Source organism: Cupressus sempervirens, chromosome 8 (assembly GCF_028749045.1).
Source record: "Cupressus sempervirens isolate cs-2001-9-10 chromosome 8, ASM2874904v1, whole genome shotgun sequence".
Lineage (NCBI taxonomy): Eukaryota > Viridiplantae > Streptophyta > Pinopsida > Cupressales > Cupressaceae > Cupressus > Cupressus sempervirens.
In genome coordinates, this window is record NC_143125.1 from 612,892,933 (window position 1) to 612,912,641 (window position 19,709).

At 37.9% G+C, this 19,709-nt stretch overlaps 1 protein-coding gene across 2 annotated transcripts in view; it reads right to left on the reverse strand.

Annotated features, from left to right (window-relative positions):
- The window catches only part of LOC149543915 (uncharacterized), a 354,620-nt gene that overhangs the window by 70,667 nt on the left and 264,244 nt on the right, over nt 1–19,709 (reverse strand). For both annotated transcript variants that reach the window (XM_089798562.1, XM_089798563.1), the window contains one exon: nt 16,855–17,022. In XM_089798562.1, the coding sequence (XP_089654688.1) occupies nt 16,855–17,022 (168 nt within the window). The remainder of the gene's footprint in view (nt 1–16,854; nt 17,023–19,709) is intronic.

Here is a 19,709-nt window from a genome sequence, read left to right on the forward strand (position 1 = left end):
TTATATCTACTCATTCCCTATACCCAACACTTGCATCAAATCTAGCCCCATACTGCCAATATAATCCGAATAGGCCATGACTCCATCTAACTACAAACTTTGGGATTACATGAGGAAATAATGCATATCTTACTAATATTAACATCAACAAATATAAACTTCTATTAAAAGTAGACTAATGTCACCCATAACATAATAAAAATGGGCAAACGACCAACACGTATGAGACATAATTTATAGCTTCTAATCTTGTGATGTCCCCTTCTAGCTAGAGACATCACTTTAGCTTGTGATTAGCCTATCAGAGACCCTCGTAGGCTAGTAGGATTGGTTAGAGGGTCACCTTGGTGTGGAGATCTTCCAAGGACCTGAGAAGAGTACACTTCTGGGTTGCCAGAGTTTGTTTATTATGAGTTTGGCTTGGTCAGGCTATTTTTAGCAATTTTGGAGTTATAAAGGTGGACCCCTGCTATTTTTAGAAAAGGGGTATGGTCATATGCAGCTCTATCATGTTAGCTCCCGGTTCAGACGACATTCAAAAATGTTGAGTAATAATGGAGATATTAATGTTTATTTAGTTAGAATAAACATTATTGGTTTTGAGCTTATATTATTAAGTTATAATATGTTTTTATATTATAACTTAAGTGAGGGTCATGATATCATAAAAGGGGGCCATATTTCAATTAATTGTGGGTCCAAGCTTATGGAAAAATTAAAAGGGGTTTTCTAAGTTCTAATGTAATAACATTTTTTATGTTATTATTATATTCTTTTATCCCACATTGAGCGTAGAGCCTCATTCTGGAGTTGAGGAGTCTTTATAAACAAACCTTGTCTTCCTTCAAGAGCATGTTATGAGAATTATTTAAAACCAGGGTTTCTACAAATTCGAGAAGAATTCAGACTGTGGAGGACGTAGTTTCTTCAGAGTTGATGCAATTTGAAGGTGTGAAATATCACCCGAATTTTGCCTGTGAGTTGGCTTCATCCAGAAGTCAATATTGTGTTTCAGTAGGAGAAAATTGGATGGATCTGTTTGCAGATTTATAACAGCAGCTACAGTACCGTGAACAGTGCCCGTGAACAGTGACGTGAACAGTGCCGTGAACAGTACCGTGAACAGTGCCCGTGAACAGTGACGTGAACAGTGCCGTGAACAGTACCGCGCTACAGTAAATTCAAAATCAGAGATTTAATATTGCAGATTTTGATAGGCGCTGCCTAGAGAGGGAGCAATCAGCAGCGTGTTTGCATTTTGGGAGTCAAAAATCAGGTTTTTTTCAACTATTAATGCTGATGTTTTTTTTATGTATTCTTCCAACAATAAACATTGTATAAATTGTATGAGCCATCTGAATAAATGAGTTCGATCAGCATTATAATTAGATTTGAGTTATAATTTTGGGTAAATTAGTTTCAATATTTGTATTCTCTTTTATAAACTCAAAAAAAAAACCAGAAGCAGCTTGAAACATTCAAGAACCAACAAAAAACAATCATTACACTCAGGGAAACAAACAGTGATCAGCATAGAGCCTATTTGGGGTTCTTACAGTGGTATCAGAGCCTAGTTCCTGCCATCCTGAGGGTTTGGGAGTCATATGCAGCCACTGGAAATTGGACCACACAGGTACTATACCCGCAGGAGAGCTTTGATTGACAGAGAACAGCTACAGGAAACAGGAAATATGGAAGAGAGGTATGATGGTAGTCCACCTAGAAACAGGAGGAATAATGATGATCAGGATACCAGAGAATTCTTTCGTGCAATGGTTACAGGGCAGCAGCAGATGACACAGGCATTACAGGCACTCACTACTATGGTAGAAAGGATGAACCCACCTGTTAGACAGAATGGGGAACAGGGAGTACAGGGAGATAACAGGAGTGCTACAGGTAATCAGAGACCACAACAGACCCATTCTAGAACAGCTGATAGGCCTACACGCCCTACATTTGTTCCGGAGGAGCCAGAAGAAGATCCGACAGAGGAGGCGGCAGGAGACCCCATATTTGCAGATGCACTCATGGTTGCAAATGATGAATGGGAATTATTAGCTCCACAGGTTCGGGAGAGGATGACCTTTGAACGCTTTGTTAATCAGAGGAGAGAGCATTACAGGTCACTCAGACAGGATAGGAGGCCTAGAGGTCAAAATAGTGAGCTGAAGAGGGCTACAGGCAAGCTTACTATGCCTACATTTGATGGGAGTGGTAAGATGACAGCTCAAGCTTGGGTTCATAAGCTTGACACATTTTTGGCACTCAGGCCAATGACAGAGATTGAAGCTATCAAATATGCCACCTTGCATTTGGAGGGAGTAGCACATGATTGGTGGTACCATGGTATGGTAACACTTCAGCATAACCAGGTGACAGAGTACCAGGACTTCGTGGATAAGTTGGTTGAAAGATTTGATAAGAAGGATCCAGAGATTTACTTCCGGGACTTAGCACAGTTGAAACAGACAGGCAACTTGGAGTATTTCATTGGTGAATTTCAGCGGTTGGCAGTGATGGTGCCAAACATTTCAGAGCGTAGATTGATAGTTCTTTTCATTGAGGGCCTATCCGAACCACTGAGAGGGTGGATAAAGGCATTTGATCCTATTTCTTTACAGGAAGCGATGAAAAAGGCAAGAAGTATGGAACATGCAGTCCCAACAAACAAATTTCAGTCCAAAGGAGCATCTTCTAGTAAGGATAACAAACCATTTTATAAAAAACCAGAGAGGACTGATTTTAAAAATGATTCTAAAGATAAAACTCCAGCACCTTTTGACAGGGAAACATTAAATGATTTGAGGAAGAAAAAATTATGTTTCTACTGTAAGGGACCCTATGATGCAAACCATGATTGTCCTCTTAGGCCAAAGGGAAAAGCTAACAGAGTTATGTGGGCATACTATGAGGAATCAGAATCAGATAATTCAGATCAGCAGTCTGATATAGAGGAAATGGATGGTGGAAAAGAGGAAGACAAGGCTGAAAACTTGTTTGAAATGGAGTCCAAGGATGGGGAAGGAGATGGGCAACTTAGGGAAGCTCGTCTCACTAGTATTAAGCAAGAAGGATCATTCCGGATGAGAGGAGTACTTGCTGGACAGCGAGTTATAACTTTGGTTGATACAGGTGCCACTCATAATTTCATCGATGCTAGGATGGTGGAGAAGCGTGGCATACAAACAGAGGAGTTTGGGGGAATTAGAGTGAGGGTAGCGGATGGCTATGTTCTCAATTGTGATCGTAAGATCACTAGACTCCCATTGAAAGTTAATAATTATGACTTTAAGGCAGATTTCTATGTTGTGCCTATGGGAGATACAGATATAGTTCTTGGGATGAGTTGGTTGCACGATATTGGTGAGTTCACTCTTAACCTCAAGGAGATGGAGATGAGGTTTAAAGTGAATGGGAAGACACATATCCTTAAGGCAATTAGGGATAGTGATCTCAGGATGGTCTCTTTTCGGAGGATGGCTAGATTGATTCGACATAATCAGGTAGAATGGGCAGCAGAGTGCATGTTAATGCCATCACAGGAGGGACAGCAGAAGATTGAATATCCTCCTGATATTCAGGAGCTTAGAGTTAAACACTCTAAGGTGTTTAGTGACATTCCACCGGGTAGACCACCAGACAGGGGTATTGAGCACATCATTGAGTTAGAGGAGGGGGCTAAGCCCATCATGATTACACCTTATAGGCATCCGAAGAGGTTGAAGGATGAAATTGAGAAAACCATAAAGGAGTTACTTGCTATGGGCCACATTAGACCAAGTAAGTCTCCTTTTGCTTCTTCAGTGGTGTTAGTAAAGAAGAAGGACGGGACATTGAGGATGTGCATTGATTACAGGGTGCTTAATAGGAAGACAATTAAAAACAGGTACCCCATTCCCAGGATCGATGAGTTGATAGATGAGCTTCATGGAGCTCGCTTCTTCTCAAAGATAGATTTGAGATCAGGTTATCACCAGATCAGAGTTAGAGAGCAGGATATTGAGAAGACAGCCTTCAGATGTCATTGTGGCCATTTTGAGTTTGTAGTTATGCCATTTGGGCTAACTAACGCACCCGCTACTTTTCAGGCAACAATGAATAGGGTTTTCCATCTTCAGTTGAGGAGATTTGTACTTGTCTTCTTCGATGATATCTTGGTATATAGTAGATCTTGGGAGGAGCACTTAGTTCACCTTGACACGGTGTTGGATATATTGGGCAGAGAATCCTTGTATGCAAAGGAGTCGAAGTGTGATTTGGGCATGACAGAGTTGTTGTACTTGGGTCACATCATCAGTGCAGAGGGCGTACGCATGGATCCTGAAAAGATTCGTGCCATTGTGGAGTGGCCTTCACCGGTGAACCTTACACAGTTGAGGGGCTTTTTGGGACTATGTGGTTTCTACAGGAGGTTTGTGGATGGATATTCCAGGCATGCAGCACCCTTAACAGATTTGATGAGAAAGGGAGCTTTTTTGTGGACTCCTGAGGCACAGGAGTGTTTCGAGAAATTTAAGGAGTTGATGACTTCTTGTCCAGTGTTAGCATTACCAGATTTCAACAAACCTTTTGAGCTACACTGTGATGCTTCCGGAGAGGGCATTGGAGCGGTGCTTATGCAGGAGAAGCACCCTATTGCTTATGAGAGCAGGAAATTGAGAGGGCCAGAGCGGAGCTTCAGTATATATGATAAGGAGATGTTAGCCATTATGCATGCTTTGGCTAAATTCAGGCAATATTTGGTAGGTAGCAAATTTTGTATCAAAACCGACCATAATAGCCTAAAGCATTTTCTAGGGCAGCGAGATCTCAATGATAGGCAACAAAAGTGGGTGAGCAAGTTACAGTCCTATGACTTTGATATTACATATTTTAAGGGGACGCAGAATGTAGTTGCTGATGCCTTATCACGTAGGCCCCATTTGAGCTTATTGACAGACATATCGGAGGATTGGAGACACTTGATCCTTGCAGAGTATGCGAAGGATACTTGGGCAACTGGATTCATAGATGGGACTATTCAGGACAACAGATACACCCTTGTGAATGAGCTCATCATTTACAAAGGGCGAATATTTTGGTCCCAGGATCAGCGGTGAGAAGGATGGTTCTGAAATCTTTTCATGATTCACCTATGGCAGGACATCCTGGTTTCTACAAGACTTACCGGCAGATTAGAGAGCGCTTCACATGGAAGGGGCTCAAAACAGAAGTACTTCAGTATGTTAGGGAGTGTCTCACTTGCCAGCAGAATAAGCAGGAACACTCCTATCCAGCCGGTTTACTGCAGCCACTTCCGATTCCTGATAGGAAGTGGGAGTGTTTGTCTATGGACTTTATCACAGGACTACCTAGAGCCCAAGGCAGGGACTGTATATATGTGGTTGTGGATCGCCTTACGAAGTTTGCACACTTCTTTCCGATCACTGCTACATACACTGCTACACAAGTGGCAGAGTTGTTCTTCAAAGAGATATTCAGATTACATGGCTTACCTCGGAGCATTGTGAGTGACAGAGATAGCAGGTTTATGAGTCACTTTTGGCAGGAGTTATTCAGGTTGTGTGCGACAGAGCTCACTCCGAGTACTAGCTACCACCCTCAGACAGATGGTCAGACGGAGATAGTGAACAAATGGGTGGAGGGATATCTCAGAAATTATATAACAGGGCAACAGAAGGCATGGGTAAAGTGGATTTATCTCTGTGAGTATTGTTACAACACCACTTATCACATGTCTATTCAGATGTCACCCTTTATGGCCCTGTATGGGTATGAGGCACCCAATTTTATGGATCTGCTTTTGAGTGACAGTAGAGTGCCCAGTGCAGGTGATTTGTTACAGGAGAGTCAAGACATTGTTAAGACTCTCAAGGATAATATAACTAAGGCACAAAATCAGCAGAAGCAATACGCAGATCAAAAGAGGACTGAGCGGACTTTTGAGGTTGGAGATATGGTGTATCTTATGTTGCAGCCATACCGTCAATCCACTCTCAAGAAGAATGGTGCCGAGAAACTTAAGCCACGATACTATGGTCCATTTAGGATTATCAGGAAAGTGGGAGAGGTGGCTTATGAGTTAGACTTACCGGCAGAGAGCAAGGTGCACAATGTTTTTCATGTGTCACGTCTCAAGAAGGCGTTGGGGCATCATATTGTGCCTTCTACAGTATTACCGCCCCTGGATGATGAGGGAAAACTTGTTTTGATTCCGGAGGCTATCATTGATTTCAGAGAAAGGAACTTGAGGAGACGTACCATCCGGGAATATTTGGTGAAGTGGAAGGATTTGCCGGTAGAGGATGCTACTTGGGAGAGCGAGGAGATTTTACAGCATCCAGAGTTGATATTGCTTGAGGACAAGCAATTTCAGGGAGGGTGGACTGTGATGTCCCCTTCTAGCTAGAGACATCACTTTAGCTTGTGATTAGCCTATCAGAGACCCTCGTAGGCTAGTAGGATTGGTTAGAGGGTCACCTTGGTGTGGAGATCTTCCAAGGACCTGAGAAGAGTACACTTCTGGGTTGCCAGAGTTTGTTTATTATGAGTTTGGCTTGGTCAGGCTATTTTTAGCAATTTTGGAGTTATAAAGGTGGACCCCTGCTATTTTTAGAAAAGGGGTATGGTCATATGCAGCTCTATCATGTTAGCTCCCGGTTCAGACGACATTCAAAAATGTTGAGTAATAATGGAGATATTAATGTTTATTTAGTTAGAATAAACATTATTGGTTTTGAGCTTATATTATTAAGTTATAATATGTTTTTATATTATAACTTAAGTGAGGGTCATGATATCATAAAAGGGGGCCATATTTCAATTAATTGTGGGTCCAAGCTTATGGAAAAATTAAAAGGGGTTTTCTAAGTTCTAATGTAATAACATTTTTTATGTTATTATTATATTCTTTTATCCCACATTGAGCGTAGAGCCTCATTCTGGAGTTGAGGAGTCTTTATAAACAAACCTTGTCTTCCTTCAAGAGCATGTTATGAGAATTATTTAAAACCAGGGTTTCTACAAATTCGAGAAGAATTCAGACTGTGGAGGACGTAGTTTCTTCAGAGTTGATGCAATTTGAAGGTGTGAAATATCACCCGAATTTTGCCTGTGAGTTGGCTTCATCCAGAAGTCAATATTGTGTTTCAGTAGGAGAAAATTGGATGGATCTGTTTGCAGATTTATAACAGCAGCTACAGTACCGTGAACAGTGCCCGTGAACAGTGACGTGAACAGTGCCGTGAACAGTACCGTGAACAGTGCCCGTGAACAGTGACGTGAACAGTGCCGTGAACAGTACCGCGCTACAGTAAATTCAAAATCAGAGATTTAATATTGCAGATTTTGATAGGCGCTGCCTAGAGAGGGAGCAATCAGCAGCGTGTTTGCATTTTGGGAGTCAAAAATCAGGTTTTTTTCAACTATTAATGCTGATGTTTTTTTTATGTATTCTTCCAACAATAAACATTGTATAAATTGTATGAGCCATCTGAATAAATGAGTTCGATCAGCATTATAATTAGATTTGAGTTATAATTTTGGGTAAATTAGTTTCAATATTTGTATTCTCTTTTATAAACTCAAAAAAAAAACCAGAAGCAGCTTGAAACATTCAAGAACCAACAAAAAACAATCATTACACTCAGGGAAACAAACAGTGATCAGCATAGAGCCTATTTGGGGTTCTTACAAATCTCCAATCCCTAAAGGTTGTGCAGTTTCACCTTCCTGAACCTTAGTGCAATCCTCTAGATATCGAAGAAACTTTGGGAATGAAAAGCCCCTCTCTTGTTTCCAATTTTGCGTTTCGACTTCCCAACACTCTCAGTCCTTCTACTCTTTTTATTCTTCCATTTGCAACAAATGTTCTTTTAGCAACTCCCAACCACCCCTAGCTTCCTCTTTCCTCTTTTCCTTGCTAGTTTTTACGCTCCATACAAGAAAGGGCTTAAAGCTTTGCCAAGTACCTTCCACCAGACTCCAATTTTCTTCATTGACTCGAAATCTAACCCCTAAATCTACTAGTCCAACATGGGAATCACCCCCCGAGTGCATTTCTCACAACACCTCCTCTTTTGTTCCCAATTCTAATGCCCATGCAAACATTAATGAAAGCTCAATATTAGACCTAAATTTGTGTTCAGTAGTCATGAACTCTTCCCCCAATAGTAAATCCAAAATTTGCCAAAATTGTGGACTAACCATCATAAAAAAATCCTTTCAATCTTTTCTTGGTAAGCTCCCTTAGGAACGTCTTCTATTGTTTTGGAGTGTTCGATAAGAAATTTGCTTCCATTATAACTGTCTTTCCCTAACTGATTACTACAACACTTGGCAGAGGAACCAATGCTTTTTTCCTTTCTGGATTTAATTGTGAAGAATTTTTCCATCAATTAGTTGGAAATTCTTCACACAATCAAATCTAGCAATTAAAAAAAACATTATAATGGATTGTGGAAATCTTATTGCTTTGAGAGGAACCAATTCTTCACTTATCTAATGGTGGTAAACTTGCACCCCATCACCTTAATCTTCCATTAGGATTCTAAGGTCTTCTTTGATAATGAGTACCTAAGTACTTTGCAAAGGTGACACTATAGCCAACTCAAGTTTAATGCCCCGATCAAATTTAATGCCTCACCTCTTCATAAGAGCTCCCCTAATGAATTTAGAAAGAGAATGAATTTGAGCTATGAAATAATTAAGATTAGATCGATTGCTTGAGGACAAGTGAATTCGAGAGAGGAGGATTGCCATGTCCCCAACTTAGAACCTTGATTATAATGTTCCTCTCCTAAGACAAATGCTTCACAAATAATAAAGATAAATAAATGATATAAAATAGTCTTAATATAGATTATTATTAAATATATTTAAATCCAATATATATAATAATAATAATATATTATTATTTACTACTACAATAATATGATAAATTTAGTAACATAATAATTTTATAACAATAATAATGGCAATAAAATTAAAGTACTAACATTAATAATCATATCTAAAAGTAAATAATAACACAACTACATTAGCTACCTTATTAATATATGGTGTAAGAGTATAATAGTATGTATAATACAATGAATGGACCCAAGGAAATAATAAGAATATAAAAATATAAAATAATAATATATAATCTAATATATTCAAACACTATATAGTATAATAATGATAATATTTATATAAGATATAATATATTATAAAATGTGAATTAATTAAATATTAATATATCTTAATTATAATAATTAGATTCATTATTACATGAAGGAATGTGATCATTGCAGCTATTCACTTATGAAGACGCTTATAAAAAGGAGAACAAAGAATAAAAGATGGATAGACGAGAAAGAATATTTTAAAAAACTAAAAAACTAAATTAAATAAGCAACATAGAAATGGGAACATTACAGACTTTTGACCCATTGGATCAATTATATGTGTGCTAAGGGGTTTAAGGACCCCTTAAGACACACATTATGCAATCAAAAGGGTCAAAAGGGATAATAGGATAATCTATAACCCCTTTTGACCCATTCAAACCATTATATCTGTGCTACCTGAAAATTTAGAATATTTTTTAACATTGAAATATATTATGTTGAAAATTTACAGAGTGCGCTACTGCTGTTTTTAACATTTTTTGACCCTATGGTTCACACTATCCGAACCATAGTGCAATCGCATAATACTGTGATTGCACAATAGTACGATCGCACTATGCTTCGGATGGGGAAAAAAAGAAAGTGGCATCTTTTTGGTACCACATCTTTGTGAACTTACCCCCCTCACATTTGCTAAGCTTGGCTGTGCCTGTTATTCCAGTTGTTTCCCAAAACAAATTGTTGTTGAGATATACCTATTTTGGGTAGTAAAGGGGAAAAGCATCGAGTATTTAATATACAAACAAATTTATAAGAAATATTGAGTTTTATATGTCATTATTATTGATTCTAACTTCAAGATTTGACACGTCAAAGACTAAATATGTTTGTGTATTTGCAGCATGGTTTTGTGGTTTAGATCATTCTTCTTACTTTGAATGTTATGGAATATAACGATAAATTATTCATAAGAGAAGTAGGGATATGGTCCTAAGGATTGACAAATAATACCCAAACTATACATCATGAGGGGCCAATCAAATACAAGAAAAATGCGAAAATTGATCCATTATGAAGGATTATGTGAAGTTCTTTTCCTTCTCTTTTATCTTTTCCAGGTTTCAACTCCATACTTTTAATTCAATCGTTGTTAACTAATATTTTATTTACAATGGGTCACAAGTACAACAACCCATTTCTCATGAGCACAAATGCTCCACTTACCTTTCATCACATCTAGGTGATGCACATAGTGGTGAATTGTCAAGCAACTCCATGTTCAAGCATGCTTGAGGTGGAGTAAGTACTCGAATTACTGACCTGGGAAATTCCAATGCTTCACAGTGATGCACATCTGTCATGTCCCCATTTTGGAGGCAATTTGATTTAATTAATTTAATTAATTAGGTTGTCCAAAATAATGAATATTTTATGAGGATGACTAATTAATTATTTTAATTAAATAAATAAGTGGTATTAAGTTAATTATTTATAAAGTTATATAATAAATAAATATTAAAAGGTAACTTTATATTTAATTAATTTAATAAAGTGACTTGAATTATAAAATATTTTATAAAGTCACTTTATAAAAAAAAAATCAAGAGTTCCCCTTTTGAGTACATACATGGACTTTGTAAAAGGAAAAAAAGAAGTAATATTAAAACTCATGTATTATCCCACATTGGCAAGACAGAAGCGTGGAGCAAATGAGGAAAGGATTAAAAGAAAGAAGATAGCTCTCATTTATTCATGATTGGAAATATCAAAGAAAGTGGAGAATTTTCTGGAGATTATGTCTCAATAGTTTGAAGGACAAAATTCCTTCCAGCTGGAAATCTTGACGCCATTGAAAGATATGGTCTTAAAATTCAACATAGTAGTAATCCGAAAAAGCAGATACGAAAGAGCAGTCCGAAAAAGCGGAACCGAAAAAGAAGGCTGAAAAAGCGGGTACAAAAAAGCAGTCTGAAAAAGTAGATATGAAAAAGCAATCCGAAAAAAGCAGTTCGAAAAAAGAAAAGCAGAAGGGGCAGCATTGAAAGAAATTATTACAGCCATCTACAACCAGGTTCTTCTGTTAGTATTGCTTTTTAGGGTGTTATAAGCTTTCAACTGTAAGTGTGCATTATACCAGCATTATCATTTTGTAATCCATGTAAATGCCAAAGTCTAAGCCATATTTCATGAGCATTGTATTTTTCATTGCAATTAAGAAGATAATAGTTGCTGGTGTCATTTAAAAAATTTAATATCATTATTTATCAGCTAGTTAGTTTGCATATCAACTATTTGTAAAAATCTCAGTTGGCTGTAGGTGTTCATTTCTCATGCTTAGATTATATATATGCACTGAATATTGTCAAAATTAGTAGCACACTCATGTTAGGTCATTGTGTAGTCCATTGTAGTCTTCTAGCACAAGATTCTCATTGATGCAAATTGAAGAAAAAGTCATTTGAAGCTAGCTGAAATACTATATCAGTCATACGTCCCTTGCATGTGAATTGTTTGATGAAATTCCTTGAGCTTTCATCAGCATTTTTTGAAGGTAGATTTGAGGAGGGTTATTACAGTGGTATGAGAGCTTGCTTGCAAAGTGTTTGACGAAATGTCAAACAACTAAAGTATAAAGATTTTTGGTGTTTGAAGAAGTTATAACCTGTTGGGGTTATTACAGTGGTATTAGAGCAATTTCCTACCATCCTGTGGAGGTCTTATTGGGAATTTGGAATAGTCATATAGAGAGTAAAAATGTTTGACAAAATGAATGCCGGTCCAGATCAGGAAAAGGAAAGATTCTTACAGTTATTAGACACCTTAGCACAGAGACAACGATCAGCAGAGCAAAGAGCACAGGAACAGAGTCAGAGATTTGAGCTTATGATGCAAATGATGGCTCGTCAAATGGGGTTGAATGCTAATGTGGGTGGAGGAAATAATCAGAATGGTAATAATCAGGATGGGGCACATAATAGAGGCGAACAAGTTGGGAACAATTTCGGTCATGCACCCTAGCAAACTAGGATAGTGAGTTCGAGGCCCATGGTTCCAACATTCCCTCCTAGAGCTCCAGAGCAGCCCATACCAGAGCCCCAGATCACTGATATACAGGACCAGCTGAGGAAAGATTGGGAAGCCAAAGGTCTAGATTTTATTGCTGCAATCACCTTTAGGGAGTATATAGATGTGTGGATGAAGCATATGCCATGTGGACATGACAGGAACCAGAGCTATGAGCTACAAAAGAAAGTAGGGAAACTTCAGTTACCATATTATGATGGCTCGGGGAAGTCTATAGCAAGAGCTTGGGTTCAAAAGCTTGACACATACTTTCAATTGAACCTTATGCCTGAGGAAGAAGCCATTAAGTATGCAGCAATTCACCTGGATGGGTTAGCACACAAGTGGTGGCATCATGGTATGGTCACTATGGGTCATGCACACATTACCTCATATGTGGAGTTTACGGAGAGACTGATTGAACGCTTTGATAGGCCTAAGGATCATACCTTCCTTATGATAGGCAGAAACTTGTATGAGGAGTTTAACAGACATGCAGATTTGATACAGGGAGACTTCAGCACATCTTCAGGTAATGGTTTATCTGCATCATCTTCACAGGCAGAAGGGGTTAAAGATGTTGTGCAGGTTGAGCCAGTTGCATCAGAAGGTGATATCACAGACACACCAGATTGCGTGATTGACACAGATAGTGATTCCAGTACAGTTGGGTTGGATGAAGTTACTGCAGTTGAGGATACTGTCATGTTTGAGGATAGTACAGTTGATCAGAAAGTGAGCATTCATGACTTTGCTGAGAAAGAGTACCAGGCACAGTTGGATGCTTCTTCACATGAGATAGAGGCTAGTAGCTCTTTGCTTGGTTTGGCAAGCTAGCTGAAGACAAGGAACAAAAATATTGTCACGGATTTATCTCATCATGATAGGATACATGGATTGATTGAGAATCACATTTGGACGATTCAACTGCAAGAGGGACAGAAAGGAGTCACAACAAGTTCTTCTTGTGACGACTTACAGCAGATCAAGGAAGGCATGGAGGCAATGAAGTTGGCTCTCCGAGATTCTGAGAGACATGTGGACGAGCGTTGTCTTGAGGTGAGTTCAGTTCGGGAGTTAGCGCATATAGCAGGGACTCAGTTTCCTTTTACAGTCGGGTCACATTTTGATGATGATATGAGTACGTCTAGCATTCACACTCCGGATTCAGAGACTGTAGACAGATTCGTAAAGTAAGTTGGTATTGTTCACATTACTCAGGTGAGAAGTTTACTTGAATTGCCAGTTGGTTTCCGTTCATGGATTAGATGTTGGAATCCTTATCTTAGTACTTGGGATCGTTTTGACCGGAGATATTTATCATTCTTTGGTAGTAGTATCTGTTGCACCATCATGGACTTGATTAGTAGCTTGCCAGGTGTAGTTCTCATCCATGCCAACAACTTATTTGATGCTGGAATTAGTTTTTACACACTTTTGTTGGGCATTGTTCATGTATCCAGTTGACCATTCTTGTTGGAATGGGTTGATGATCTCTCAGATATAACAAAGTTTACAGAAGAGTCCCAGGATCTGATTATTACAGATGACACCCAGGGGGATGTTGTGGATAGTTTTGAGGACTTAGTCTCCTCAACAGTTTCCTTTGATACGGAGGTTTATGTTGATGCCCCAGTCACTCCGTTTGATGATACAAGTTCAGCAGTTGGACTGCAAAATTTGGATGGCAGTATTACAGATGATAGCCATTCCGAGGTTACTCCTTTGAACAATGTACCAGTGGTAGAGTATAGGAGTTTGACCAGTCAGCACAATCATGTGTCTAGTCAGCTGAGAGTTTACGAACGAGACATTCCTATCGCTCGCGAGCATTTCGATGCTGCTTGTCAGTTGTTAGCAGTTTATGGATGGGGTTCTCCTACTAGTGATGAGCAGGGAGGCAGTTATCTTTCCTTGACAGAGATCCACTCTTTATGGGAGGCTATCCGGATTCTGAGACAGAATTATATGCAGTTGGTAGCCGATAGAGATTATCTTACGGAGTGGGGCAGTACAGCATATGATGCATTATTGGTCAAGGAAGATGAGGTGAGTAAGCTTACTCAGCAGCTTGAGGTGACTTCTGAGTTTCTTGAGAGTACACAGTTGGCTTTTGAGGAGTCACAGTTTCATTTAGCTGAGGTGACCGTGGAGTTGGAACGACTTCAGTTTTTACCAGATTCTGTACAGTTACTGACCGCGGTGTCTGGTGATCCGAGGATGTCCATGGTCGAGGTTGATAGAGGCAGTGGAGATGAGGATATATCTATCTATGACACTAGTATTGCCATATTTGGTCCGTTTCCACTAGAGGTAGGTTCAGCTGAGTTGGGCGCTGCAGTTGAGCATTGTGGTATGTTTGACTTGGAGGGCACAGAGACTAGTAATGTTGTTGATTCTGCACTCTTGGCTATATCATCCTTTGACTTAGCTAATGATCAGTCATAGTTGGTTGTATCACGTCTGCAGGATGAGTCTTTGGCTGGGATTGGTTCTTTTTACCGGCATTATACTGTAGGATATGTTCATCGGTTTGCTTTTGATCCATGTGTTGAGGAGTTGATGGCAGACAGGTTTGGTCTAGGCTCTCGTTTTTGTTACCTACCATGTAATGACTATTCACCATCAGCAGTACATCGGTGTTATGGTTATGAGACAGTGGCCGGTGATCTGCAGAGTTGTGTTAATTGCAGTAGGTGTGTAGTGTGTGGATTCTCTGTATTTGGTGCAGTTTCATGCGGGAGTATTCATCATTGTTGCAGAATTGTATTGTGCATTCCACATAGGGTAGTGGGATGCATTGATGGTATTTACTGTGTTGGCAGCTTGATTTGCCCACTTTACTTGGGTTCTAATGTTCTAAGAGTTTGTGTCTCGTGGGTTTCTGACTGTGGCAGTTGTGATTTTGGAGTTTGGTTGAGCTGTAATTGTCAGTTTGATTATGGATTCCTCTTGGTTATATTGCAGAGGATATTGCAAGAGCCTATGTTAATTAACAGTGGTATAGTTCATGACTACATTTGGGAACCAGGCGGATTGATTGGTTTATTGTTCAGCCATTGCTTGGGGACAAGCAATTTCAAGAAGGGTGGACTGTCATGTCCCCATTTTGGAGGCAATTTGATTTAATTAATTTAATTAATTAGGTTGTCCAAAATAATGAATATTTTATGAGGATGACTAATTAATTATTTTAAGTAAATAAATAAGTGGTATTAAGTTAATTCTTTATGAAGTTATCAAATAAATAAATATTAAAAGGTAACTTTATATTTAATTAATTTAATAAAGTGACTTGAATTATAAAATATTTTATAAAGTCACTTTATAAAAAAAAAATCAAGAGTTCCCCTTTTGAGTACATACATGGACTTTGTAAAAGGAAAAAAAGAAGTAATATTAAAACTCATGTATTATCCCACATTGGCAAGACGGAAGCGTGGAGCAAGTGAAGAAGGGATTAAAAGAAAGAGGATAGCTCTCATTTATTTATGCTTGGAAATATCAAAGAAATTGGAGAATTTTCTGGAGATTGTCTCAATAGTTTGAAGGACGAAATCCCTTCCAGCTGGAAATCTTAACACCATTGAAAGATATAGTCTTGAGATTCAACATAGTAGCAATCCAAAAAAGCAGATACGAAAGAGCAGTCTGAAAAAGCGGAACCAAAAAAGTAGGCTGAAAAAACGGGTACGAAAAAGAAATCCAAAAAAGCAGATATGAAAAAGCAATCTGAAAAAAGCAAAACCGAAAAAGCAGACCGAAAAAGCAGTTCAAAAAAAGCAAAGTAGAAGAGGCAGCATTGAAGAAAATTATTACAGCCATCTACAACCAGGTTCTTCTGTTAGTATTGCTTTTTAGGGTGTTATAAGCTTTCAGCTGTAAGTGTGCATTATACCGGCATTATCATTTTGTAATCCACGTAAATGCCAAAGTCTTGGCCATATTTCATGAGCATTGTATTTTTCATTGCAATTAAGAAGATAATAGTTGCTGGTGTCATTTAAGAAATTTAATATCATTATTTATCAGCTAGTTAGTTTGCATACCAACTGTTTGTAAAAATGTTAGTTGGCTGTAGGTGTTCATTTCTCATGCTTAGATTATATATATGCACTGAATATTGTCAAAATTAGTAGCACACTCATGTTAGGTCATTGTGTAGTCCATTGTAGTCTTCTAGCACAAGATTCTCATTGATGCAAATTGAAGAAAAAGTCATTTGAAGCTAGCTGAAATACTATATTAGTCATACGTCCCTTGCATGTGAATTGTTTGATGAAATTCCTTGAGCTTTCATCAGCATTTTTTGAGGGCAGATTTGAAGAAGGTTATTACAGTGGTATCAGAGCTTGCTTGCAAAGTGTTTGACGAAATGTCAAACAACTAAAGTATAAAGATTTTTGGTGTTTGAGGGAGTTATAACCTGTTGGGGTTATTACAACATCATTGAGATGCAATGCATAACCTGTTGGGGTTATTACAACATCATTGAGATGCAATGCATACTAATTGGACCAGTCATTCTCATAAGAGATGGGACATTGTGTACTTACTAATAAAAAACTATACAGTTGAATCCTTTGAAATGATAGAGGAAGAAAAATCATATAATTTGACACATTGCAAAACACCACCTACTTGAAATTGATCTTGAGAGTCTAGTATTACAACAGACCTTTATGAAGGGTGAATACCCAAAGAAAACACCCACCGCCACTGCCAGAAATGATGCTATGTACAGGAGCAAAATATCTGTGAAAAAAGCTGCAACCCAGTAGGCAAGGGTCCTCATTCCACTCATGTGAAACAGACCAAAAAGCCCTAGCTGCTTATCAAGAACTACCTGCAGAAAGTTCAAGAAACCTTTTGAATATCTCACAAAAGGAGTATTTTATAAGTAATTAAATAAACAAATAATTGAATTTTAGGACACATACATGCACATGATTGTTTCTTCTCTAATTTTGCCAACAATGCTATGGATATTAATCTCGAATTACATGTATGGAAAGAAAATGCAGAACTTTGTAAAAACTGGTAAGAATTGAAGAAAACATTAGAGTTCAAATCAAGTAAATAAGTGATCCAAAATGCACTTATCCCCAGTTATAAACTTACTCTACACCCATTTTGAAATCCTCCACTCATTCTTTGCATCATATACCACATTTCCCAGTAAATGAGAGATTTATTTTGAAATAAACTAAGTTTCTTATTGTACCTGTTGAAATATCTATGTGCTAAATTCCATAAATATTGTGTCATACTTGATACTAAAATATCGAGCCAATAGAATTATAAATTACAAAAACTAAACACAAAATGATTACCAAGATATTGGATATTAAACTAGGTGAAAAAGTCTCCTTAAATAAGATTACAAGCGCTTTATCCAAATAGGAGAAGAGCAACAACTAAAAGGATACGACTTACAATTAACAAAGAAAAAACAAATAAAGAATATTCCTATGTCTATCCTAAAAGATGATTGACCATTATAAATTAATCATTAATTTATTACCCTCCCTTAATGGTCAATTTGCTAACTGCACCACGCTCCAAAATTTTATTAATTTTGTAAGACTCAAAGACTAAAGAGCACACATGACACATTGAGGGGGGTGGGGTGAATCAGTTTTTCTGATTTTTGAACTTTTATATGCATTAAAGTACATAAAAAATAAAGAGAGCAACCATCAAGATACAACCACCAAATTTCTTGTGGAAAATCCTTTCGAGTAAAAAACACAAGACATAACAACTTTCATTAACAAAATGAGCACCAAGCCACATTACATATCCGAGCACCAACTACTTGAAGCATCAACTCTAGTCAATTGAGGCACCAACCTCAACTTGAGCACAAATTCAAATCACTAAATCTAAAACTACTCCTTTCATCAACACTCTACATTACACTGTCTCAACAACATTCCATAACCAAATAATATGCTAGCCTTCAATGATATATTGAGCTTCACTAATATGCTTGAATCATTAAAGCATCCTCGCTTAGTCTCTTGCTCAAATAAAAAACGTCCAGCCTCAATAGTCAACACTGTATAATTGTACCAAGACATAGCACAAATGATAAACACTACCTCAAAAAACTATGTACCAATTCTTTTAACAATACTATTGCGCATCTATGACCTACTCAACATCCTTAATCGTCAATGTAGTTGCTTGTCTATCATTCCATTCAATGAACTTAAAAAGCCTACTAGCCGTGATATCACGGCAACTCCCTGGATCACACAACACACCTTTGTTATAGATCATTGAGGGACTCTCAATCATATGGAAACACCGGGTATGGCCTCTGTAAGAATTTTCCTTAGGGCAAAATTCACCCAAGAACTAAGAACTCAAACATAAGCACAACTGTAGACCAAGAAGGAGTATGATCAGAATAACAATGTATTCAATTCAAGATGCATAAAAGCACACTAGGAGTGCTTGTATATAAAGGCCTCTGAGATGCATCTAGAATGCCTAAGAATCAGCTACATGATAAGTCATACAACCAAGCACATGTCCACCAGATATGGGTTATCCTCCATTAAGCATGGAAGTAAGTGCGATGATGAGAGGATAAGCCTACAATGGTGTAGCACAGAAATCTATGTTGTAGACAACATGTGCTAAAAAGAGAGTGCGAATAACTATGTTGTCAACATGACAACTCAGTGAATGATGCAAACTTCAGTGTTGTAGACACCATGTGTTGAATTAGAGTTGCGTACTTCTATGTTGTCAACATGACAACTCATAAAGGTGCAAAAACTCCTAAGTGTCTCACAAAATAAATAATAAAATAATGCATTAACCTAAGTAAACTTAAGTGTAAATAGTAAATACGTATTTACACTAATAGCCTCTCATGGCTATCGACTAATGACAACTTTATTGTGTCTCACCTATGCTAAAAATGACATATGGTGACTGGCTTTATCCGTATAGTGGGAAGGCTATGCTTGTAAGATGGAAGGATTGTGTTTGTACGATGTGAAGTAATAGACCCATATGATGAAGATACTCAGCCATACAATGTTAGTACACACCCGTATGGTGTCACTATAGGTTTTGACAAATTCATTGTCTCCATATAACATGACAAATTCTATCAACGGGTAATTTGATGCATGTCACTTTGAGGTATAACATGCAATTGATGTCTTATTCAATAATGATATAAGGTGTTACACAAAGGTACAAATTTACTCACATAGAGGAAATAATGATAACACTTCAAATTGTATCGAATGGCTCAAGAGAAGAATATAGATTGGTCTTGAAATGAAGACTTTTAGAGACTCGATGCACAAAGTGAAATATTGGAATGATATTTCCGACGATAGACTAGGGTAGCTGTGAACCACCAAAAACAATGAATGCAAACTAGCTAGGATCTTCCACCTCCAAAACTGTGTACAAACTACCTTCAACCAGAGTTGTCAAAAACTCCTCTGTCCTTCCTTGGGCACACGTATCTCCATATCCAATTTAGAAATGTACCCAATACTGTCC